Here is a 25,374-nt window from a genome sequence, read left to right as displayed (position 1 = left end):
CCTATTAATCTGTTCCACCATCTTCCTTTCTACCTCAATTCTCAGCTTCTTCTGATTTCTCTAGTTTGCTGCCATTACCACTGTCTTATCTGTTCTCAGTTTCATCTCGTGTGCCTTCAGTTTTGCATTCCATTCCCTTCTCCTTTGCCGAAATTTGTGTTTTGAGTCTGCCTCTAACACCACATCGTCTGCATACAGCAACTTTGTTGTTCTGTCACCTCCAACCTGTTTGCTAATGTAGTCCATCACCAGTATGAACAGCAGTGGGCTCAGAGATGAACCCTGGTGCGTGCCTCTGTGAACCTCTCTGTTTGTACTTGAGTAATTTGGTCCTTGTACATAGCCTGCACTAATTCTATCAATGTTTCTGGGACTTCGAACTACCGCAGTACTGCCCAAATCAGCTTTCTTGAGACCTTCTCATACACTTTCTCCAAGTCTAGGAATGGCCAGTTGAACTTTTTCCTCATCTCTAACTTCTTATCAACTATCTGCCTCACTGCAAACATTGGGTCAGTTGTGCTGTATCCTGATCTGAATCCAAACTGCTCATCTCCTATTTTACTTTCTACTGCTCTGCGTATCTGTTTGTCGATCACCATCTGCAGAACTTTCATGCCATGTGACAGACGTTTGATACCTCTGTAGTGCCGACAGTTGTGGATGGCCCCTTTGATCTTGTACACTGGCAATGAGTATGCATATTCTCCAGTTATCTGGGATATGCCTTTCTCTCCACACATTGCTATGAGTGCCTTCAGCAGCCATTTCTCCCCTCTCTCACTCAGCATCTTTATCGTATGTGCTGTGACTTCATCTGAGTCTGCTACTTTCCATGACTTCATTTTCCTAAGTGCTATTCTTACTTCTTCTATGGCGGGCTCCTCCTCTCTCTCATTGTGGGTCAGCACAGCTTCTGAGGGATTTTCTTCATTCAGAAGTTGCTGGAAGTACCTTTGATGTCCTGTGGACTGGTGAGCAGATTGTTGCTGGCATCCCTTATGAAGGGTATCTGACAATCTTCTTTATCTTTCTGTCTTGGCCCTGCAACCTGATGTAGTTTCTTTGTGCCATCTACTGAGTCAGTTTTCAGAAGCTGGTAGAGTGTCTCCGATGCCCTATTCTTTGCTATTGCAACTCCTTTCTTAGCTTCTTTGTTAGCCAACCAGTATTCCTTTCTAGCCTTGTCTGTCTTTTCTATCTCCTACTTTTTCCTGCACCCTTTCTTTCAGTGACTTCCTGGACGTCTGCATTGCACCAGCTTTCCTTCTGTATCTTATTTTCATACCTGGCCCGATCACATATCTGTTCTGTAGTCCCGATCACATATCTGTTCTGTAGTCCCGATCACATATCTGTTCTGTACTCCTCACACATGCTGTTTTGATGCGCCTGAGTAATTCCTTGAACTGTTGTCTCCAGTCAACTTCCAGGTCTTTAGCTGGTCTATATTGTCCTTAGAGCCCTCTCGACCATAGCTTACATCTGATTGTGGCAACCAGTGGTTTATACTGTGGGCCGACTGTTTCACTGGGGATTACTTTGCAATCACTGATTCTGCCCCAGTGCCCTTTCCTTACTAGGAGGAAGTCCACTTGAGTTGCATGTTGGCCACTCTTGTATGTGATCTTGTGACTGTGTCTGTTTCTGAGCCATGTCTATTGGCTACTATCAATCCATTTGCCAAACAGAAGTCTAGAATGACCTCTCCATCTTTATTCCTGTTGCTAAACCCATGTGGACCCAGGCAGTCTTCGTATCCTATTCTATCTGTCCTGATATGGGCATTCAAGTCACCCATTATCAGCACCAATTCATGTTGGACTGCTTCATGGGCTCATAGGTGTTTACTAGGCTAATGACCACAAGGACCTTTTTAAGCCTAGCCATGCATCCGAAATCTCTGACAAGTTCTGATACCCTTGATAAGTATAAGCATGGACCTGGGAGATGAACCAGTTACAGGTTACCTGTTTGCATCGGAGACATAGGTGCCAAACCAGGGATGAATTTCCGTTTTCCCATCCAGTTGTCCAAGTTGCACTTGAATTGGATTAGGGAGGAACTCTGCTTCACATGGATGGGGAGCCTGTTCCATAGACGGGGTAGTCTCTGGAATACATATCTCTCTCTCAGGTCCTATTTATATCACAGGCACGGTTTAAGTCTTTAGAATGGGTAATTCTGGTACTGTTTGTTTTGTGGATATGCAGGAGGTCCATCAGAATGGGGTATGACAATGCCCTGTATGCCAGGCATAGATCTCCCCTCAAAAGCCTGTAGGAGACAGAATACAGGGATAGGGCCTTGATGGGGCCTGCATAGAACATATTACTTATGCCTTGTATTCTTTTAGTGAGGAACCTCTGTGGACATTCAGTTGTTGGATATGCCTGGTTATGTCCATACCAAATGGGGCATTGTATTCAATGATAGGTCTGATGAATGCCGAATACAGTGGAGCAATGACTTCCTTGGACTTTGATGCCATATCTTTGTTTATAAGTTGCACAACATAGAATGATTTCCTCACACGTTTATATCACGTTATCGAAAGATGAAAATAGCAAATGATTTTTCATTGGCCCCAAAACATCTAAACATGAAAATATTGAACATTCAGAACAGCAAATTTTTTCCCATGGAAAAAATTTGCTGCTCCGAAACACACACACACACACACACACACACAACACAAGTACAACAAACAAACAGCAGCCACACACATACACTTAAATTCCTACATCTAACGCTACACTAAACTAAACATACACTACTATCTACCCACTTACCTTAACCCAAACCCTAACCCTAAGGTCCGTCACTATCGCACACTCACCTAACCTGCACCTTAACCCTAACCCACACCCGCTTAAACTGCACCTAACCCTAAAGTCTGTCACTATCGCACACATGCCTAACCCTCGCCATAACACTAACTCACTTAACCCGCCCCAACATGCAATCGCACACTTACCTGAACCCAACCCATAACTTTCCACCACACTGCTAAGAATAGTGAAGCGAGGAAAGAATTTGCTGTTCTGCAGCTTCGCTATTCTTAGCGTTCGCTGAATAGTGTTCGATATCAGAACATTTGAAGTTTTAATACTTTGATGTTCTGATACAGACCCTTCCTCACCACTGTAGACATGTGATGATCAAATGCTAGATTACTATTTGTGTGTGTCCCTAAGTCCCTGACTACTGGGTCAACTGTATGGGGTGTGTTGTTAATATGATATTTACTAGGGATGAAGAACTTCCCAAATTATACTATTATGCATTTCTTGGCATTTAGTTTTAGTCCATGACTCTGACACCAGCTGTTTGTCTGTGTCAGCCCCTCCTGGAGAACATTTGTGTCCGTGTAAGATTCAATAACAGCTCCTAATTTGCAATCATCTGCAAATTTAGCCAAAAATGAGTGGTCCAAGGACTGATCCCTGAGGGACTCCACTTGTGACTGGTCTCTTTGTAGAGATGGACTCCCCAAATCTAACTTCCTGGGTCCTATTTGTGAGACATTTGGCTATCCACTGGGTGACATACGGGTTTGTACCTAACCTCTTGAGTTTGTCAACAATGCCAGAGTGGGGGTATTGTGCCAAATGCCTTGGCCAGGTCAAGGTAGGTAGTGTTAATGATTTTGCCCTCATCCATTGCTTTGGTGACCTTCTCAAAGATGTCCACCAGGTTGAGTAGGCATGATCTGCCCTTTACAAAACCAAACTGGGTTGGGTCCAGTATCTGGAGGTTTACTATATTTCTATTGATCATTTCCATGATAATTCGTTCCATGGTCCTGCAACTGCTGTCTGAATGCACTCTTTTCTTCACTATCACAATCCTGCTATGGACCATTCACGAATACTGACCTATCATTGCACTGGAGTCTGATTGCCCTCATTTTGTCAGTAATTCTGGTGACCTCCTTCACTGCCTTCTGAAGCATCTGTCTCACCACAATACAATTCCCACACCATTTCTAGCCTGTCCTCCTCCTAAGTAGTAGAGTCTGGATCCCAAGCCAAGTGTCTTTGCTGCTTTGCCTTTCCATCCTGTCTCTTGGATAAATAGGATGGCCAGCCTCTTTAATATCATCATGTCATTCACTTCCAAGCTCAGTCCTGTCCATGAACCTACACTGAGTGTAGCAGTTCTTATTTGCCAGGTTGATTAGTTTTACTTCCGGCTTTCACTCAACAGAGATATTCCAGGTAACCCAGGCTGTGTAACTGAACACTGGCCAGCCAGTAGCTTATTGACCCAGGGCTGCTGGACTCTGTGGCAGGCACAGACTGACCAACTGAGGCACATACACCCCTCCTACCATTAGCATGGGTCCCCTGTCATATGTCAGAGTAGGCTGGATCCTCAACTCACTTATCACCTGCAAATACCCATGCCCATTTTGGCAACATTAGTCAGCGTGACCAAATCACCTAGAGCCATATTTTACACCATCAAGTGGCTAATCCTGCTGCAGTGCACAGTCTGTAATCTGTGTTCCTATATTTTGAGGATACTGCACACCACAGTAGATGTCCAAAGCAGTTGGTCTGTACAGCTCTTCCCCTGGTAGGGCACCATGTAGATTCTGTGCTGCTGTCCACAGCTCCAGTCATTGGTAAGTTTGAGATGGAAACACTCTACATGTGTTTTGGAGATGGGGAAACCTCACAGAGACACAGAAGAAACATGCAAGCCCCAAACAGGCATTTGGCTGGACGTCAGGATCAAACCTTGTACCTTGTGCATCAGAGCTGAAGACCTTAACCATTATGGCAACTGGTCTTCAACAAACATACATTAATAGAAAAGAAAACAAACCATATTAGCATTTTTTTCATTTACATATATTATACATTACATAAGTTTTCTTTCTTTATAACGATCTTCAGTCCAACATAACATAAACTCCTCATAACCTGACTTCTCCTTTTGGACATTATTCTGCATATATTGCTGTTTGCTCCTTCCTTTTTCGCTCTTCCAGTTCTTTTATATCTTTTACATTATTCAGTACTTCAGTGCAGTTGGTTTAGACTTTGATTTTTATTTTCTAGTAATCATTACTTTGGCAGCTAGCAGAATTAAAATTAATACGGTATCTAGGCAATTCAGATCCTGTATCCTGGCTCAAAAGAACCATTTCCTTTGTTATAGCCATTTGCTGAGTACTCTGTAGGGAATTTTTTTACATCTGCCAACTCATTACACCCAAAGCATATGTTCCCAGATTTCTCTTTCTTCCCCAGCACACAATCAACATTTGCCTGAGGAAAATTTCTTTGAAGTCTGCTTGGGGTATACAAATACCTTTGCAAACAGTTCCAAGCAAAGATCCTAAACCTTCTGGCCATTGTTGCATACTTGGTGTCCTTACCTATGTCCTCCCCATTGTTCTCTTGTAAACTGATTTTGCAGTTTGTCTTCCCAATTATTTTCTAACCTCCTCTGATCAATTCTTATAGTTATGCATTGTTTTATAAAACTTACTAATTATTCCTTTTAACATTATTTTCTGTTCAGGATTTGATTAAAAACTCCACCAGAGCAAGTTTTTTTCCAGTTAGGATTCTCCTGTCCCTTTCCTGTGATTATACTCTCATATCAATCCCAGATAGGGATGGCAGTCTCTAACATGTAGTCCAAACCATATACCTTCGTTCCTTGACAGTATTCTCCAGTAAATTCCAGCCCCTCTTACCTATCTTCTGTACCCCTACATGCAGTAACCCCATCGGCAAAAATCTCCTTTCTTCATTCTCATGTTGGCTTAGTTCTTAAATACTTTCTACTTCTTTATGAATATAATATTCTGTATAGTTATTGTTATTCTCCTTAAGGAGCTGCATCCAAAATCCCACACACTTTATTTTATGAACTGCTCCCCCCCCACTTCATCATCATCTCTTTTTTCCAACTTGAATTAGAACCTTCTGCTTGTGTTATGTATATGAGCCTTAACTGTCTAACTTTAAAATACACATTCAGACAAGTAATCCTAAATCACCTTGTTCTGTTGGAAGGCTCAGCTTATCCATTTAACTCTTGCCCTCTGTGGTTTTTATTCTGTTAATCAAAAAGCAGATTCCTTACAAAGGGTCATTGTAAAGGGTGGTTGCTTCTTGCCCCAAAGGAAGTTTAATCTGGAGTTGCTTACCTTAAGAGAGAACATGCAGAGGGGATCAGACAGCTTCTTGTTTGGATAGTGTGGGGCATTTCACTTCCTACAAAAGACATATTTTAGGAATGAAAGCTGAAATTACAACTGCTGTTAGCGTTACTTGTTAGATGCAAGCAGTGTGCAACTAACATTATTGTAGACAGGTTTATGTGCTGAAACTGATTCATGAAAGCATATAATCTTAGCCTTCTTGTCTTAAAGGTTTTTTTTAACCTTCTGGTGAAAGTATAACAGTATGGCCATGTTAAGATTTGTACTATATTTAGTAGCTCAGTCGTTAGTAAAATGTGTTTTTGTAAGATAGTTTCATTGTAATCTAAGAATTGCAAATCGTACCATAGTATGAGTTTAATTTAAATTTGTTTATCAGGGTAGAACACTGTTCAAAAATGACCAATCACAGGCTCGGCTGGATGACTACTCACAAGTTCATCCCAGTTACTTGGGATGTTGGCTAACAGTGACTGAATATAAGTGGTGAAAGGGAAGAGGTGTTCCATTCTGCAAGTCCACATTGGTATGAGAGTGATAGTGCAATCAGAGGATGGGTTGGAGGAATAGCTTGGTCAGATGCAGATGCAGTGGAAGGCAAGCTTAATGTATGTGGGGACACATGCACACAAGCAAGGACACACTCTCACGCACAAGCAAACAAGGACGCACACATGCAGTTGTCGTGTTTCTAGAGAGTTAATGGAGAAGAATTAAGTTGGTTGTTTAAGGTAGCCTTACTGCGTTATCCATTTCTCTCCTAAAACCAGGATTTACATGTGAGTTCTGCCTGGTAAGGCTTAATAGCCATTTAACAATGCCATTGGGGTTGGATAAAGTTGAAGGCTGTATACGTTCATAACATCAAGCCCAAAGGTCTAACAGTTGGAGCAGAGTTTAAGGTTGAGAGCTGTAGTTCCAGTGGTGCAGGGTTTGATTTAGTCAGACCTCATTTGCCTACTGTGTGATCCTGAGTAATGTCACTTAATTAAACATTGGTCCCAGGTCACCCATGAAAAGGGACTGAGTGTCCAGTGGGCCTCCCCACTTAACAAATAGGATTATTATTGTTTTTATTAAAGCTGTTCAGTCACACCCAGTCCATCTCTGTTGTAGCTGATGGATTTGGCTGAAATAAAATAGAAGTCTGATTCATGCCACCTTTTTATGCAACCTGAATGAAAGGCTGTACTAATGCAGTGAGTAGTATGGAAGATGGTGTATAAATATTTGTACTTTAAAGCTTTTGAACCAATGCATCTAAAAATAGCTTTCTTTTTTCAGGTCATGGTCTGGAAAACCAACTTTGATGCTGCTGATTATAGAGACCTGTTGCGAAACAAGGATCATGCTACCAGTGTTAATGGTTCAGGTCCGACATCTGATGATCCATCTCTACAACACGGTTCTGCCAAGTCTCACCATGAAGAGGTAGGTTTAGTTTTTCTTTTTTTGGAAAGATAAAGCTGATATAGTGAGTATTAACAACAAATTATGGAATTAGATTAGTTTTCTTCTAACAAGTTGTATGTTTAGTAGATAAGGCTTTTGGCTTGACATTGTATTCTACAAGCCACTCCATTCGAACAGTGATTGAATTTCCATTTACAAAACGAGTTATCAAGGCCTTGAATAGCAGTGGTTGCCACATACTTGGCCTGGGAAGGACCTGCAGAATACTGCATGTCTGCCCTTTCTGTTTTTTTCTAAGAGGGTCATCTAGGCTGTGTTGCCACAGCAGAGCTGATGACAAAGAAATGTTTAGCATTTGTAGGCACTCAAATTACAGCCCCAAGGGGATACCTGTCGCAGGATTATAACCCCACATGTGTGTGTGCATGTCTATTGGTCTGTGTTAGAATGCCGACAAGCCAAAATGTCAACATTCATAGCATTGAGCCCAAAAGAGTAAAGTGACACAACATCAAAGTGCCATAACAGTGAGATTTAAAACATCTCACATTGCAAGTGGATGATTCGGCAACCTCACGGTACAGCGGAAATTGGGTGTTTGCCCATTCTCAGTTGTAGTGTAATCTCAGAGTTGGTGTATGTAATTAGCAGGGTGTATAGGGGATGCAGGAGGGCTTTCCCCTGTAAAAATGTGTTTATAACGCTTTTAAGTATTAGTGTTATGACATTTCAGTGTTGCACCATTTCAGTCTTTTAGGCTTAATGTTATGAACATTGATATTTGACATTCTCACATGTACCATATATATATATATATATATATATATATATATATATATATATATATATATATATATATATATATATATATATATATATGTTTTACCTTCATAACATTGCAGCCCAGTTCGTCGACTCTGAGAACAGTGAGATGAAAGCATTGTAACTGGTGAAGCACAAAGTCCTGGGAAATCGTCTTTCCTCTCTGGGAAAATAACCACTTGGCCACCAATAAAAAACGACAACCGTAACAAATTACAACCAACTCCAAGATTGCACTACAGTTGAGAAAGGGCAAAGTTCGCTATGGTGGCCAAGTGGTTACTTTCCCAGGGAGAAAAGACAATGTTCTGGGACTTCGTGCTTCTACAGTTATGACGTTTTTGTCATGCCGTTTTTAGACTCTACAAACCAGGCTACGTAGTTGTGAAGGGGAATCATACACACACACACATTTGATATATATATATATATATATATATATATATATATATATATCAAATGTGTGTGAGTGTGTGTGTGTGTGTGTATGTGTGTGTATGTGTGTGTGTATGTACATACATGCTTAAAGTTCAGCCATAAAGTGAACACTTACTCGTGTACACACTTGGTCATAGCACAGCCATAGGTTCTCAGGCTGATAGGTTTATATTAAGCTTACAGCTGGAGAACCGTTAAGAAACTTAGCCATATCCTCCTATGTGATGATGTAAGACTAGCTTCCTCTGAACATAAGTTCATTTTGTATTAGTATCCGGCTTGAATTTGTAATTACCCATCCAGTTGCTGAAACAGGCTTTGAAAGTAGTCAGTGATGTACTTTCTTTGATATACAAAGTCTGATAGAAAATGCATTTGGTCAGAAAACTATCATGACAGCATATGTTGTTAATCTTACAGTGAAGGTTTAGGTCTTTGGGTCAGATTTTGTTCTGTGAATCAATATTCATTGCATAATATGCTAAGGATTCATTGTCACTTAACAGCATTTGTAAGACAGTGTAAAGGAGAAAGGGAGTCAAGCTGTCAGAGTAGTTTAAATAGATTAAAATGCTGATCTGCTTTAGTTAGGAATGTTTGTGCTTTTTAAGTTGTATAAGGTGCTTGGATGTCTAGCAGTGAGGACACTGTATTCGTGATGGACCCTATAAGTGAGGAGTATATTTTTACAAAGACATCCATTTTCAAGTGTCTGAGATTCAAAAAAGATAATATGAGCTTCTACAGATGGCATCTCCCAAACCATCTGCTGTTCCTCCTGTTCTGGCTGCCTTTCTCGATACCTTCTCAGCAGCATCTGTAGCCCTCCACTCTCAGCCACTTTACCTAAGAAGCTAGAAAGATTCTATAAAGTGCCTGAAGAGTGCAAACTTCTTTATAAATGCCCTTCTGCTGACCCTTCTGTAGTGTCAGTCTCCTATGTCCAGCCATCCATGTTACTACTCTCTACCAAGATGTCTCCTTCTGATAAGGATAGTATGTTCATAGGTTCATAGGTTCATACTAGGCTATCTGCCCAAGGGCATTTATAAGCCTAGCCCATAGTTATGTGGCTTTCGCCACCCCTTTAGTTTGAATAAAAACTATGCCTATCATTTTTCTGTGCCTCTGTCAAGCAGTGACACTGAAGTAATCCCTGGGGTATATCTGCGATCTCCCATCCATTGGTCAAGATTCCTCTTGAACAAGGCCAGCGAGGTGCTCTGCCTCACATGTACCGGGATTTTGTTCCACAGCATAGGGAGTCTCTGGGTGATGAATCTGTCCCTCCAGCACGTTCTATTTATAACCGTGTCAAGGTTTAAGTCTCCGCCCTTGTGGTTCTGAGGGATCTAGATTTTTGAGGTGAAGCATATTCATCAAATCTGGGTTTGACATGGCCTTATATGTCAGGCACAGGTCACCTCTGAGCAAGCGGTATGAGACTGAATAAAGCTGGAGTTCTTTCAGTCGGGCAGCATAAGACATATTTTGAGACCCTTTATCCTTTTGGTGAGGAACTTTTGGGGCCTTTCAAGCTGCATCAGGTGTCTGGTCAGATACATTCGACGGGGCATTGTACTCAATCATAGGTCTAATGAGTGATGAGTACAGGGGACGATGACCTCCCTTGATCTAGATGTGAATCCCTTCATGATCAGGTGGGCGATATAGAAGGTTTTCCTAACTACTTTAGCAACATGAGTGTCAAGCGAAAGACTACTGTCAACTTGGGTCCCCAGATCCCTGATGACTTTTCTGTGCTCAGTGGATTGTCACCTATATGGTAGCTAGGGGTAACCTTGTTTTTCCCGAAGGGTATGACTATGCATTTTTGGCGTTTAACTTCAGGCCATGGCTCTGGCACCAGTTATCCGTTTCTGTGAGGCCCTTCTGGAGGATATCTGTGTCAGATGTGTTTTCGACTATGGCCCAGTTTGCAGTCATCTGCAAACTTTGTCAGCCATAACCCTCCTGTGTTTGCTTGTACTTCAGAAAAGTAGATGCCGAACAAGAGTGGACCCAGGACTGAGCCCTGTGGGACACCACTTGTGACAGGCTTTGAGTCTGACATGGCTCCAGCAACTCTGACCCTGTGGGTTCTGTCGCTTAGCCAGTTTGCAACCCATCTTGTGATGTATGGGTTTACATTCAAGCTGATGAGTTTTTCGATGATACCTGAGTGGGGTATTGTGTGAAGGCCTTTGCCAGGTCGAGGTAGGCTGTATGGACTGCCTTTCCCTCATCAATGGCCTTGGTGACTGTCTCGAAAAAGTCAACCAAGTTTAAGAGGCAGGATCTGCCTTTGACAAAGCCAAACTGGGTTGGATCCAAAGTCTGCAAGTTCCCTATGTCTTTATTTATGAGTTCCATTATGATCCTCTCCATGGCTTTGCAGATAAGGCTTGTCAAGCTAATGGGGCGGTAATTTCCAGGGTCTGTGGAGGCACCGCCCTTATGAAGTGGGACCACAGTCGCCGTGCGCCACTCCTTGGGTACGTATCCTGAGGTGAGGCTAAGATTAAACAGCTGTCCTAACTGTGGGTTTAATTCCTCGTTGAGTTCATGAAGCACACAGCCGGGGACACCATCCGGTCCCATGGATGCTGTGTTTTTTGCCTTAGTGAGGGCAGTTCTCACCTGGGCGTTGGAGATGTTTGGGGGGCTACAATCCTCTGGAATAGATATCTCTCCTTTTGGGGGAGGAGAAGTTTGCACTGAACCTGTCAGCCAGTATGTTAGCAATGTGTGTAGGTTCAGTAATTTTCACATCATTTTGAACTAATTCTGAGCATATCTGGGAGTTGGAAAAGCTGGGCAAGAAAGTTTACACTGCTGCCACCTTGTCCATTAAGGTCATCAGCTACCAGACTCCTATGACCAGGTATGTTTTGGCTGTCCTTTCTCAGGTTTCTAAGATGGTTTCTGACCTTCCAGACTCTGAGGGCAGGGCTTTGGCCCTTTCCCTGCTGGGCAGTACTTCTCAGGTTGCCCGCCACTCAGTTAAATGCAGCTATCATGCAGCTGTTGTACCTTCTCCTGCTTTGTCCACTTAACCCTGAGAGTGTTCACTTCCAGCATTTTGAGACTTGCTTCTAATACACTCTTGCCCATTCCTCTGTATAACTGTTCCATAAAGGTTTAACTGCCTCAGTCTTCCAAATATATGTAGATTCCTTCCTCCTTTTTCGGAATCTCCAACAGTTTCCAACTTCTTTATAACTGAAATCGAGTTCGAAACCACCTATGTGACTAGTGCATGTACTGATCCCGTCAGGTGCAGCTTTTAATTTGCCATACCTTCTCAGTGCCTCCTTTTTCTTCAGACATAATTTCATCCTTCACCGTTCCCCCCTGCCTTTGTAATCCTTCCATCACCTGGCCATATTTACCGTTTAATAACCTTGAATATATCTTTCCAAATCTGTATTCTAGTTGCACATCTTTATTTATGAGTACTGGTATCTATCATTAATTTCAGAATTTATCTCCTTATACCCAGCCGTTACCAACCAGGCCTGAACTGCCAATTTCATGTGCATAATTCTTTTTCAAAAATGTTTTTTTATTTTTTAACAAGAACAATAACAGTAATAACATATTTACAGTCATAACTGGAGAAATAACTATATATAGAGTCCATAACAAAGTTAAACCTTTATATACATTCAAGAGAATCATTAACATTTTCGCAATGAAGAGTATAACTTTTCCTAAGCAATTAACTTGTGTGTTAAGTTTTTTGTTCTGAGCTTTATGGTAAAGATTTCTTTTTCACACAGAGGTGTGGCTAAATAAATAAATTCATTTCTAAAACAAAGAAGAGAATTGCTTTTCCAATTTTTCGTTACAAATTTTCTTGCAACTGCAAGGATTGACCATAGTATATGTACCTGGATTTTGCGTACAACTTCCAGTATTGGTATATTAAATAGTATGAGAGAGTTAGAAATTATGCAATTATCATTCCATAAGGTCTTACAAAAATTTTCAAATTCATTCCAAAATTGAGATAACATTGTACATGTAACAATCATATGATGCCAATCTGCCTCTGCGGCTTTACATCTCCAGCATTACATATCACTCTTTTTATATATTTTTGCAATTCTTTGTGTTGTGAAATAACATTTGTGTAGAAATTTCCAGGTGTATATCTTCCATTAAGGGGAATTTGTCATTTTTTTCTATTGATTTTAGGAGGAATTTTTTATTGTTGGTGGTAAATTCTTTATTTATTTTAGCAGAGTACTCCCAATAAGAGGCATTTAGAAAACTAAAATCAGATCTAATGGTTCTATAGACTAAGGATATAGAAGAGGGGTCTTTCAAGGAACCATTAATATTAGACATTAGTTCCAGTATTTTAGGTATATTATTATTTCCATGAGTTTGCAAGGAAAATGTGATTTTGTTATAAATTAATTCAAAACAGGTTTTCATTTGCATACATTTTAACCATTTCCTTGCCTTCAGGCCAAATCTTTCCACGTCTTCCAACCAACTTAGAAATCTCCACCTGTACTCCCCACACACACACACACACACACTATATACCAAATCATCTACCTTATTTAACTCCTTTCTCCAGTTCCCCTTATTCACAGTTTAAGCTTGTATTTTAGCATTAGGATTATTGCAAACGCTCATTAATCGGATCTCCCTTAAGGTCCCACCTGTGCATCCTTGTACCTCATTGTGCATTCCTGAGGGAGAGTGCTAAAACAATCCCTTCTTTATCATGGCAGACTTGCATATCCTTCATGATACATTGATAAAGGGGAAGTAAGAAGATGTCCCACGAAAAAGAATGTCACCGCATTGGCTTAGGATTGCTTATGTTCAAAACATTCATTTCAGCAACAAGCCTGTCAGGTTATTAACCTCATGATAGGTATGAAGTAAGTTTTTTTAAATGCCCTTCTATTAATTTTCTTAACTGGTTGTCCTAGTGAGGTTACAGTAGTAACAAACTGAGCACATCAGAACAGACTTGTATATCCCCACTAGAGTGTTCTTTGAATATTCATGTGAGGAGTTGTAGAGTAGGACTATTCAGGCATATTGTTTTAAAAGTTTTACTGGCAGCATCTGTACTGTGCAGTCAGTCAGTCATTTTAGCTTCTTTTTTGGAGTAAAGTACTGGTCACATCCTGTCCAACCTGCAGTTCGTCCTGTGGATTCACTGGTGATTTGAAAGACGCAAATGCTCCTGTGTGCCCTGGGTCTGCCCTACGTCCTCATTTCAGTAGAGGAGACATCCAGGCAGCATCCTAGCATGGTGTCCAGTCCATCTCATCTAACCCCTGTTATGCTAGAGGATAGTGGCTGTACTTCAGTTTCTTTCCAGATAACTGACTTCACCCTGTCACAGAGAGTGAGCCCAGCCTATCCTGTGAATTAGCCTGTTCTCAGTTGCTTGGGATGTATCACTACCCAAAGTTCAAGATCACAGATAAGGATATGGACCTAAAATAACAGACAAATAGAGTTTTGTCTTGTACGTTGTCCGTCACTTCACTATCCCAGTCCAGCTTGCCTGCAGTACTGTTGGCCAGTCTGACAGTCCTCTCTACCTTTACTCAGTAGTAAAACTCTTAAGGTACCTAAACCTTACTACCTGAAGTAGTTGCTGCACTTCACCTGCAGGGGGCAGTCTACTGTTCTCCAGGAGAGAATCATGACTTGTATGACTGATGTGATGGATGGTTCATAGGTTAGTACTAAGCTAACTGCCTTTGCGAGCCATTTTAAGCCTAGCCAATTATCCCTCGTGAGACTCAAACCCTGCACCTTGTGTTTGTAAGGCAAACATCTTCACCATTAGGCCATCCTCCCAACCACTCCATAACCTCTGTTTTTGAGGTCATGATTGTAATCTCATCTACTTCACAATCAGCATTGAAACAGTGTTGCATGTTTTATAAAATTACATTATATGAGGCTGATATGACATCATCATGCAAGCAACAGAGCTGTCATCCTCATATTGCTGTAATGGAGATACCCCAAACGTCTGGTGTGCATTGGTATCCTTTTCCATGAAAATAGCAAGTTGGAGGGAAGGTGAGGCACACACCCTCTTTGCAGTTCTTCAACCACCTTAAATATATTTGATTTAATGCCTAACAAGTACTGTTGCAACATTTCCCACGAGACATTCTGTCTACTGCAAGTCTGCAAGACACACTTAAACAGAACTGACAACCTGTCTTGATCTCTTCAGTATGTTTTTAAAGGCAGAGTTGATTAATTGTTCCAGAGCCAGGATGGAATCAGCATTTCTTCCCCTTTAACAAAGGTTTGCAGAAGAAAGTGTGCAGTCCCAACTGGAACCACCCCGTTTTTTTGAAAATGGAGACCATTTTGCCAGTCCAAAAGTACTGTGCCAACCTTTTATGCAACACTGAAAAAATGTGTTATATTAATCACAGCATCACAACAGTGTAAAATAATATCTTTAATGGCTAGTTGTCATACAGTTTCACAGCCTTGGCAGAGCAGAACTGTATCTGCTTCTGGCAGTTCCTTCTTAGAGGAGGCCATGTTCATCAGATTCAGGAGGTCCTCTTGATGTTTCTTCCACACCACAGTAGAGTCCCCACTCATTCAGGATTCTCCACTCTTGCGGAGACCAGCATGAGTAATGTTGCACAGCCTCCTTCTGAGTCACCAGATAGCTTGCCAGAACTTCTTTGAGGCTGTTTGAACATCTTTTCCCACATTTTCCCACAGTCTCAGCAAACTGTTTTGATACTTTGGTTTTTGCTTTGGTAACCTCTGGAGCTGCATTTTTGTGGTTACTTATCAATCATATCTAGCCCTCCCCACTAGCTTTGTAACCTGTTGGCTTCCCTTAACACTGGTATTGATCAGTGAGTCTTACGATTACTACTACTGTGGCAAGTAGCCACCTTTTCATCACATTTTCTTGCTACCACTTCAGATTCTGAGGTCCTAAACAGCGTCATTCAGCTTGCATATATCTGATCTCTGCATATGCATGGGGGAGGCTGTTGTGGAGGAGAGAATTGAACTCATAACACACAAAAGAATTGACAAGGGGTGTCCGGGGTACTCTCACTAAACATTTGGGACTCCTGGCTCTTTGCATCCTTTGCTCCTGTTACTAACCCAACTTGATGCCAGTTGACAATTCAGGGCCTCAAAATATACAGCATCAGGACTGATCAGACAACTACAGTCAGTCACTGACTTTTGGCTCAAGGAGATCTGGCACAAAGTACACTTATGGTCACCTTTTGTAAACATAATCTTTGCTACTCCCAGTGCAAGACTGCCCTCAAACTCAAAAAGCAAATTGTAATGTCATCACCTTGGAAAGCTTTGTTTGTTCTTGTGATCCTTGGAGATATTTTATCTTTCATGCTCCTAATAGGATCACCTTTGGACAAATGGTCTGCTAGGAGGGGCCATACAAATAGCTGTCCATAATGTACCTTGTAGTGTTTGAGATAATCCAGTAACCCCATTATCCTTCACTGGAACCATACCTGGGATGATGTTTGCTATGAATGCATGGTGGCCCAGTAATCCACATACCTTAGCTGGCTACAGCATGAAGAAGCCTTTTTTAGGGAAGGGTGCAACTTGTGGGCTTCTCACCTACAAGTTGCGGGCAGAAGTAGAGTCCGATTAAACCTGACTAAACTCTGGCAATGGAAAACTGCCTCATGGGATGTCTATTGCTACCTCACTGTGGAGCAGAAGGCAGAGGTTCGTTAGATGTTGAAAAATTTCAGCCAAATTAAATTAGTTTAACAACTTCACACAGTACTGATAATTTTTGATTATGTTGGTCCTGCTCCAGAGGTTGCTCTTCAGGAGGGGACTAGCCATTTGTAGACAAAGGGCTACTTACAAGTGCTGGTCAATTGCAGTTTGTGCCAGTAAATGAGAGGTTAGCTTTAGTATGGCATGCAGTTTGCAGAAAGTTGTGCTTTTGCTTCTGCATATGCACCTAACGGCTATTTTGGAGTATTTGGCCTGCTCAGAGACACGGGATTCATCGCTTAGAGTGGACTACCTACAAATTGTGAATGAAGGGAATATCTGCAGGAGTGTGTCTTGGATGTAAAGTGCACTAGATCACAAACAAAGTGATCCGTAAATGTTCGGGTATTTCTGTATTTTGCTGTGGATCATCTGGCTAAGTACATTTTCATATGACCTTTTGCTTTCTTTATTTATGCAATGTAATTCTCTGATGTTCATCGTGCATACAGCTGCAGTCATCACACTTGGGTTATCCTGCCATCAGGCGGGTCCTCGGTCGGCCGAATTCCAAAGTCTAGGTCCGGCGTCGGTTGTCGTCGCTTCTTCCCTGACGTCAGTGCGGCAGGGGTATAAAAGAGGCAGCCGACACCATTTTTTCAGTCTTTCTTGCCACACGGTGCCCGAAGCAGAAGCAGTTCGCAAGTGCCGGTCGGCCAGCTCCTGAGATTTACGAACAGTATTTCAGCCGAAGTCTTCTTTAAAGCTAAGTACCCCATTGGGGAAACTTTTCTTGCCTCAGACCGATGTCAGACAAAGTTAATAATTGCATTTCTTGTGGGAAGCAAATACTGCATAAGGATTTTCACTCTTACTGTATACCTTGCTTAGAGCCAGACCACGACGTCTTGGCCTGCCGTTTTTGTGCTAGGTTTAACAAGCGCACTATTAAGCGCCGGGCGGAGTTCGCCCTTCATTATTTTGGCAAAAAGTTTAATTATATCATGTCGTCTGATACTCCGACGCCTGTTTTAGGCAAAAGACGCAAGGATAAGGATAGGCATCCGAGGCCTGCACCGAGTATTGAGATCACGCTTAGGCCGACTACTGGTTCTCCGGTTCTCAGCGAGGCACCTACGCAGCCCCTTACTACCGATGAAACTATTTTACCAGCGACTTCAGTACCCGAGGCCGCAGGATCCTCGGTCTCCATTCCCACTACAGAAACCGATGCCACTCTTGGTGGGGAAACCGAAATTTTAGCCAGGCCTGCCATTTCTGAAGGCGTTTTCAGGCCTACCTCCTCCTCTTTTAAAACATTCACTAAATCTAAAACTGCAATGAAAATTAAAAAAACAGGGCCTCAGACCCCCTCTCTAGGCCCCATGCCTAAAAAACAGATGCTTAAAATGGCTGAGGATTTGATTACTCTCATCAGGGGTTCTCAACCCCCCTCAGACAAAAGACCCAGGTTGGAGGAAGACTCCCCATCCTCAGACCAGGCTTCTATTACTTCAGACCATTCTGAGGACCAGGATTACACCTATTCCCCATTTGAAGACTCGGATGCTGAGGAGTCTATTCCCTCGGTCTCCCCCCCTGAGGACTTCTCTTTTGGGAAAACCCTGCATACACTGAGAGAGCACTTCCACTGGGAAGGCCAAGATTACTCAGATTCCAAGAAAAGGCTCAGGGAATTTCTTCTACTTCCCCAGCATAGGCCCCTGGCTATATTCCTCCTGTTTTAGATATTTTGGATGATGTGTACACAGACGCCAGTCTTAATCCAGACTCTTTACCTCCAGCCCCTGTTAAACCAGACCGGTATTACCGGGTTCCTGATTCTCACCAGTTCCTTTATAAAAGCCATACTGCTGACCCAGAAACAATTTCACAGGGTCCCAAGGGGATTAAGGCCTTTACTGCTAAAAACCCTTTGCCTTCAGAGAGAGATTCTAGAGCATTAGAAAGGTGGGGGGAAAAGGTGTATACATCAGCCACTTTAACCATGAGGGCATTAAACTGTCAGTTTCATATGTTAAAATACCAACAGTTCTTGCTATCTCAGCTGAAAGGCAAAATGACACAAACAGAACAACCAGACTTGAAAGAGTTGCAGAATTTGTTGCATGGAGCAGAACAAGTGGGGAAACATACCTTGCAGTGTGGTTTTGATGCTTTAGAGGCCTCATGCAGAGCCGCTGTCACAGGGTCTGTCATACGTAGGCATGCTTGGCTCAAAGAGCAAACCTTACCAGATCATGTCAAAGCAAAGTTATTAGATGCACCACTACAAAAAGATGTATTGTTCGGTGTTAAAGCTGAGGAGGTACTAAAGAAAATGGAGGAAAAAAGTGAAATCTATGCAAACAGTTAAAGATTTCTTGCAGGTGCAGCCTCCATGCTTCAGCAGAAACTGGCCTTCAAAAAATTGGTCCTTTCCAGCCCCGGACAGACCCCAAAGGGGCAGATACAGATGCCCAAGGGGTAGAGGACAACCTCAAGGATCTTACAGAGCTAGACAGTGGCAAACACCAACCCCCAGAGGTGGAGAAGACAGACCACAGTCATTTAGAAAACAGATGCAATGACTTTCCCCTATGCCTGCCAAACAAAGATATAATGGCAGCACCTTTGGGCGGAAAACTGGCCTTATTTTAAAAAAAGTGGCACATTGTTACAAAAGACAAATGGATTCTGGATATTATAGACAGAGGCCACAGGTTCCACTTTCACACCCTTCCAAAAATGAGAGGCATACCAAACCTGCCACAAAATCAAAGGGCAGAGGCACAAAGACAAATTTCCACTCTCATGGACATGAAAGCGATTCAAGAGGTACCTACAAAAGAACGAGGTCAAGGGTTTTATTCCAGACTATTTCTGGTACCAAGGAAGGACAAAGATTGGAGACCCATCTTAGACCTATCCATCCTAAACACATATCTAGAGGTACCAAAATTCAAGATGCTCACATTACAGCAGCTTCTTCCCATGCTGGGCAAGGAGTCTTGGCTGGTAACGTTGGACCTCAAGGAGGCATACCTGCATGTCCCTATCAGACAAGATTGCAGAAGATACCTCAGATTTCTTGCAGGTTGAACCAATTACCAATTCTCTGCATTGCCCTTTGGCTTATCTACTGCGCCCAGAGTGTTTACGAAATGCCTGGCATCAGTAATTGCCTTCTGCAGACAACGAGGAATCCAAATCTATCCATATCTGGACGACTGCCTGATCCAAGCAGACAGAAAGGACCTTCTAGTGCAACATCTGGCGTTTGTAATAAATCTGTTAAACTGCCTGGGGTACACAGTGAACAAAAATAAATCAAAACTAATACCTTCTCAACAGATAATTTTCCTGGGTGCCAGCTTAAATACAACAACCCAGATGGCCTACCTCACGCCAGACAAACAAGGGCAACTGTCTCAATACTACAACAAAATGGCAACTTTAACTAGGCTAACTGCAAGGAAAATCCTGCAGGCTCTGGGGTTCATGGCATCTTGCATCCTACTAATACTATTTGCAAAGCTGCATATGAGGAAACTACAATGGTACCTAAAAAACTTATGGTCTCAGCACAGCCACAGCTTGGAAACAACTATACCACTCATTCCATGCCTTCAAAAGGAATTTTTGTGGTGGGCTCAAGCATGCCAAAGAAACACAGGTCTTCCTTTCAGTTTACCACAAGCAACTCAAATCATCACAACAGATGCCTCAGACTACACCTGGGGAGCACACATGGCAGGTCAGTGTATTCAGGGAAAATGGTCCCAAAAAGAGATGCACCTACACATCAACCAAAAGGAGATGCTAGCCGTGCAAAATTCCCTTATGACCTTCAAAGACCTACTGCATCCAGGCCAGCTATTAATAAGGACAGACATCACCACAGTCATGTGGTACATAAACAAACAGGGGGGAACGCATTCATACCCCCTGTGCAGGCAAGCCATGACCCTGTGGAACACAGCACTGGAATTACAAATTCAACTAGAGGCACAATTCTTGCCAGGCAAGGAAAACACACTGGCAGACAACTTAAGCAGAAATATGACAGACCCACATGAATGGAAGTTGCATCCTCAAGTCTTCTCAAAGATAACTCAGGCATGGGGACAGCCAGACATAGATCTATTTGCTACCCACTGAAATTACCAGTTGGAAAAATTCTGCTCAAGGACCTATCATCCACAGGCCTGGAAAGTGGACGCACTCTCTTTCAATTGGACAGCATTGACAGTCTATGCCTTCCCGCCTCTACCTCTTCTGGCCAAAGTCCTACAAAAAAACAGAGCAGAGAGGCCGCAAATGATTCTCATTGCTCCAGACTGGCCACGACAGCACTGGTATCCTCTCCTAAAGAGCCTGTCACACTCACCACCATGGATCCTTCCTCAAGTTCCTCTTCTGTTGTCCCAGCACAACTACAATACCCTTCACAGCCAGCTCAGAATGCTAAATCTAGCTGCATGGAGAATACCTTAGTTTACCAGCAAACTCTCCTCTCCAAGGAGCTACAGGATGTCATCTTGCAGGCCAGGAGACCCTCCACTAGAAAAACCTACTCTGCCAAATGGAAACGATTTTGTTCCTGGAATCAAGCAAAGGGTCAGAATCCTTGGGTAATAAATATACCCCAGATTTTACAGTACCTAACTGAGATGTTCAACAGTGGCCTCTCCCTCTCTTCTATCAAGATCCACGCTTCAGCCATTTCAGCACAATACAATACGGATCCTCCTTTATTCTCACATCCTCTATTAAGGCAGTTCCTCAGAGGGGCAAAAAATATAAAACCCCCACGGAAACCACCACCTCCAGCTTGGGACCTCAACTTCGTATTGGAGAAGCTGACACTGCCTCCTTTTGAGCCGGCTTCTTCAGCAGAGCTACAATACTTGTCATGGAAAACAGCCTTCCTTCTGGCTATTACTTCAGCACGCAGGGTTTCGGAGCTACAGGCCTTCATGGCTGTGCAACCATTCATCATCTTCCATCAGGACAGGGTTTCCTTATGAACCAACCCTACCTTCATGCCAAATCAGTCTATTCATTTACCTACCTTTTACCCAAACCCGCAGAACAAAGGAGAGAGGCTACTACATTCCTTGGACATTCACAGGCAACTTCGTTATTACTTGGACAGAATGAAGTCATTCAGAAAATCTGAGCAGCTCTTTGTGTCCTATGCTACAGGTGCTCAAGGAAAGGCTATTTCCAAACATACTATTTCAAAATGGATAAGCCCACTGCATATGCTTTTGTTATTCATTTCATGGAAAATCAGTGCCTGTATACATCAGATCCCACTCCACCAGGGCTACAGCTACCTCAGCAGCTTTCCTCAGGGGGGTTCCTACCAAGGACATTTTGGCCAATGTCAGAGATAAATTTAATGGAAGAACTTTTGGATATAGTTTTGTCATACAATTACGTAATGTTTGACAAGAAAGTTTACCATCAACAGATTGGTGTAGCAATGGGTTCCCCTTCTGGGGCCAGTTTCGCCAATTTAGTGATGGCAAACTGGGAAAGATTACATGTGTTAACACATCCCACCTTTTATGAACATATTGGTCTCTACACACGATTCTTGGATGACATTTTTATTTTATTCAAGGGTAAAATAGAGGAACTGGAGAGTATGATAGACTTTTTCAATATGAGTACAAACTTTTTGAAGTTTACTCGTATATTTAACAAGGTTAAAATAGCATACTTGGATGTTGAGCTTAGCAAGGACTACCAGGCTAAGACATTTGTGACGAAAATCTACCGTAAGGAAACATACTCAAATACATTCTTACAATATACAAGTTGTCACCCTCCACATCAGAAGAAGTCTGTAGTGAAGGGCCAACTTGTAAGAGCTGCTAGAATGGTTTCCAGAGATATAGATTTCGAGGAGGAATGTGACACATTGTACACATTTTTTACCCAGAGAGGTTATCCAGCCTCATTAATACAAGAAGTTTCGAGCGAAGTCCGACATAAAAGGAATAGGGGTATTTACACACCAGTTTTGAAATATAATACACAGCAGCAGGCGATGGAGAGAAGTACTCAATCTACCTTTAGCCCTCTGTACTTTATTTGCACATATACATTAGATGCTAGTTCTGTAGTGAATATCATTAACAACAACTGGGCAATCTTAACAGGGGACGTTAGGTTGAGAACCCTGATGCCAGAAGGACCAAAAGTGGTTTATAGAAAGGGTAGTAACCTCAAAGCTATTTTAGAGTCCGACCACATGAAAGCACACCCAACAGCAGGAATGTACAAATGTAATATGTGCAGATATTGTAAATATATTGATGAAGGTATAAATTTCCATATTAGAGGTAAAACATTTAAAACTAAAGGTAGATTCAATTGCCAAAGTAAACAAGTTATATATCTAGCAACTTATGTCAAGCGTTCTACATAGGTAAAACTGACAGAAGACTTTGCGAAAGAATTTATGAACATTTATACTGCATTAGTAGATCCAAAGTAGAAAACGCACTAGCTAGACACGTTAAGGAGTTCGAGGGGCACAGTTTTAAATTTAGAGTGATCCAACAACTGTATATCGGCGGTAGAAGTGGACCTGAATCACTGAGACTGGAGAGAAGTGAGCTAATATGGCAATTAAAATTAAATGCATGTCAACACCCAGGAATTAATGAATTTAGTTCCATTATGTGCATTTTACGCCTCAAGAATTTGCTTAGGTAATAGTGTTGTAACCCACATTGGTATAGGTTTGAGCACTTTCAGTACCCAGATAATGAAGAGTATTGTAAGGAACTATTGCCAAGTAAGTTGATTATAGTATTTATAGTATTTATACTATTCATAGTAGTCATTACCATTGACATGGATTGGTTTAGCCACTGTTGTAGACATCAGTGGCTAACACTTCACTAGTAATTATGGTTTATTAATAAGTGCCACTAGTATTTTAGTGGTACAAGCGTTTGTACATCATTCTAACACTTAATTTCAGGTATGTCTTGCTATATGTTTCGAAGACACATTTTGTTGTCGAATTAGCAAGACATTGAAGAAGTGTGGGATATATGGTGTAGCTTACCTTGCATCTCATAATATAGATATATATAGAAAAAAAATCCTTTTAGGTAATATATGAAAGAACATGTATACATACCATTTTTTACTACTTCTTTTTTTAAAAAAAAATTTGTTCATTCAACATTTTATCAGCTTTTAATATATTAGGCTTTATTATATATAGTTTTTCAATACTATGCAAGTTTTTAACTTTTTAACGATATAGGCACAGTATTAGAAGACTAGATGTGAGAACATTTTATATTTTTTATTTTTAATATTCCCACGCTGTTGTACATTGTAAATGTTCGCTAGAAAGTGAAAGTGAATATGTCATATAAAGTCCAGTTGTGACAATACTTTTGACAGATACAGTTCACATCATTTTTATAGTGTATCGACCGCAGAGTTGATTTTTAAAATAATTCTGAGTTTTGCCACACTACCGGACTACACACTGTATGACAACATGGTAGAGAGTTTACTATAAATTAGCGTAATAAAGAAATATGTAATAAAGAAACGTACTATGAGTACATGTGTAGATTTAGGGAAGCTTGAAGACTTTATGGACGTACAGTTAAAAAATTAAGGGACAAGATGTTGTTAATTATAAATTATCTGTCTTTAATTTTAATATACCTGTCTACTGAATAATTTATTGACTAACTGGGAGAGGAGAACCAATGGCTATACATACTAAAGTCACATGGGAGGGGAGTTTTAAATTTAAATGGCACTCATTGCTTTAACATGCTTTAAATTTGTGTACCTTTTTGTATCTGATGAAGTTGAGCAACGGTGTCTTGACGAAAAGTGGATTTTAAAGTGAACACTTAATAAAGTTAATAGTTTATGGGCTTTTATTGTATCCGGAGTTGGTTCCAGTGAGTTCATTGGATTCTTTTGCTTCTGTGTGGTCAGTAGTTGGCGTTTTTTTCAACAGTTTGCTTGTAAAATTTGTTTTGTCATTTGAGTTTTTGATAGTAAACCTCATTTTTTATTATAAACCTCATGAATCATGGTGATAACATCTGATAATATCCACACAATAATAATGTGAGATATAGGCAAGATTAAGTTATTGAGGAGTGTGTGCTATCACAACTTATAGAAAGGGAAAAGGTAAGGAAAATATGGCATGTCATTTAAATAGGTTTCACAGAAAATTATGCAATTACAAAAATAAATAACTTTATAAAAACGTTTTTTAGAAATGTCATTGAAGATTCAGTAACTGATAAGGATAGTGTTGGGTATTATGGGATATACTACAAGCTGGAAAAATGCAAAGCAGGTATTTTTAAGGGCATTTAATGAACAGTTGCACAAAAGTTTTCTTGAAGGAGAGGTATATGAAGGAATCAGAATATATTTGGGAAATAGGAGAAAAAAAAGTGTCATCAAAAGTTGCAGGCCTGTTACTTTAAATGTTGCAGATTATAATTTTTAATAAAGATTGTACAGTTGAGATTTCAAAACGTAATGCAGGAAGAAATGATTTCAGCAATATAAAGAGTCAGGATTTGTTGGTTATAGTAAGAGAAGTAGATGATGATATATTGAATAGGGGAGGGGGAATAAAGATGGTGGTGGGAAACATAAATAAAGCCATTAATGATGTGAAGCAGGAGTGATTATGGAACGTTTTATAGCAACGTGAGATTTCAGTAAAGAGTTTAAAGGTGTTAATCAACATATGAGAATAATAAGGT

The 25,374-nt window shown here is 41.2% G+C and overlaps 1 protein-coding gene across 1 annotated transcript in view; it reads left to right on the top strand.

The window, feature by feature from the left end:
- Positions 1-25,374, top strand: part of POC1A (POC1 centriolar protein A) — a 1,972,436-nt gene that overhangs the window by 982,847 nt on the left and 964,215 nt on the right. The window contains exon 9 of the mRNA XM_044078845.1: positions 7,469-7,615. Within this exon, the coding sequence (XP_043934780.1) occupies positions 7,469-7,615 (147 nt within the window). The remainder of the gene's footprint in view (positions 1-7,468; positions 7,616-25,374) is intronic.

This window comes from Protopterus annectens, chromosome 7.part1 (genome assembly GCF_019279795.1).
Source record: "Protopterus annectens isolate FY-2018-M chromosome 7.part1, PAN1.0, whole genome shotgun sequence".
Lineage (NCBI taxonomy): Eukaryota > Metazoa > Chordata > Ceratodontiformes > Protopteridae > Protopterus > Protopterus annectens.
This window is presented reverse-complemented; position numbering and strand designations above follow the sequence as displayed.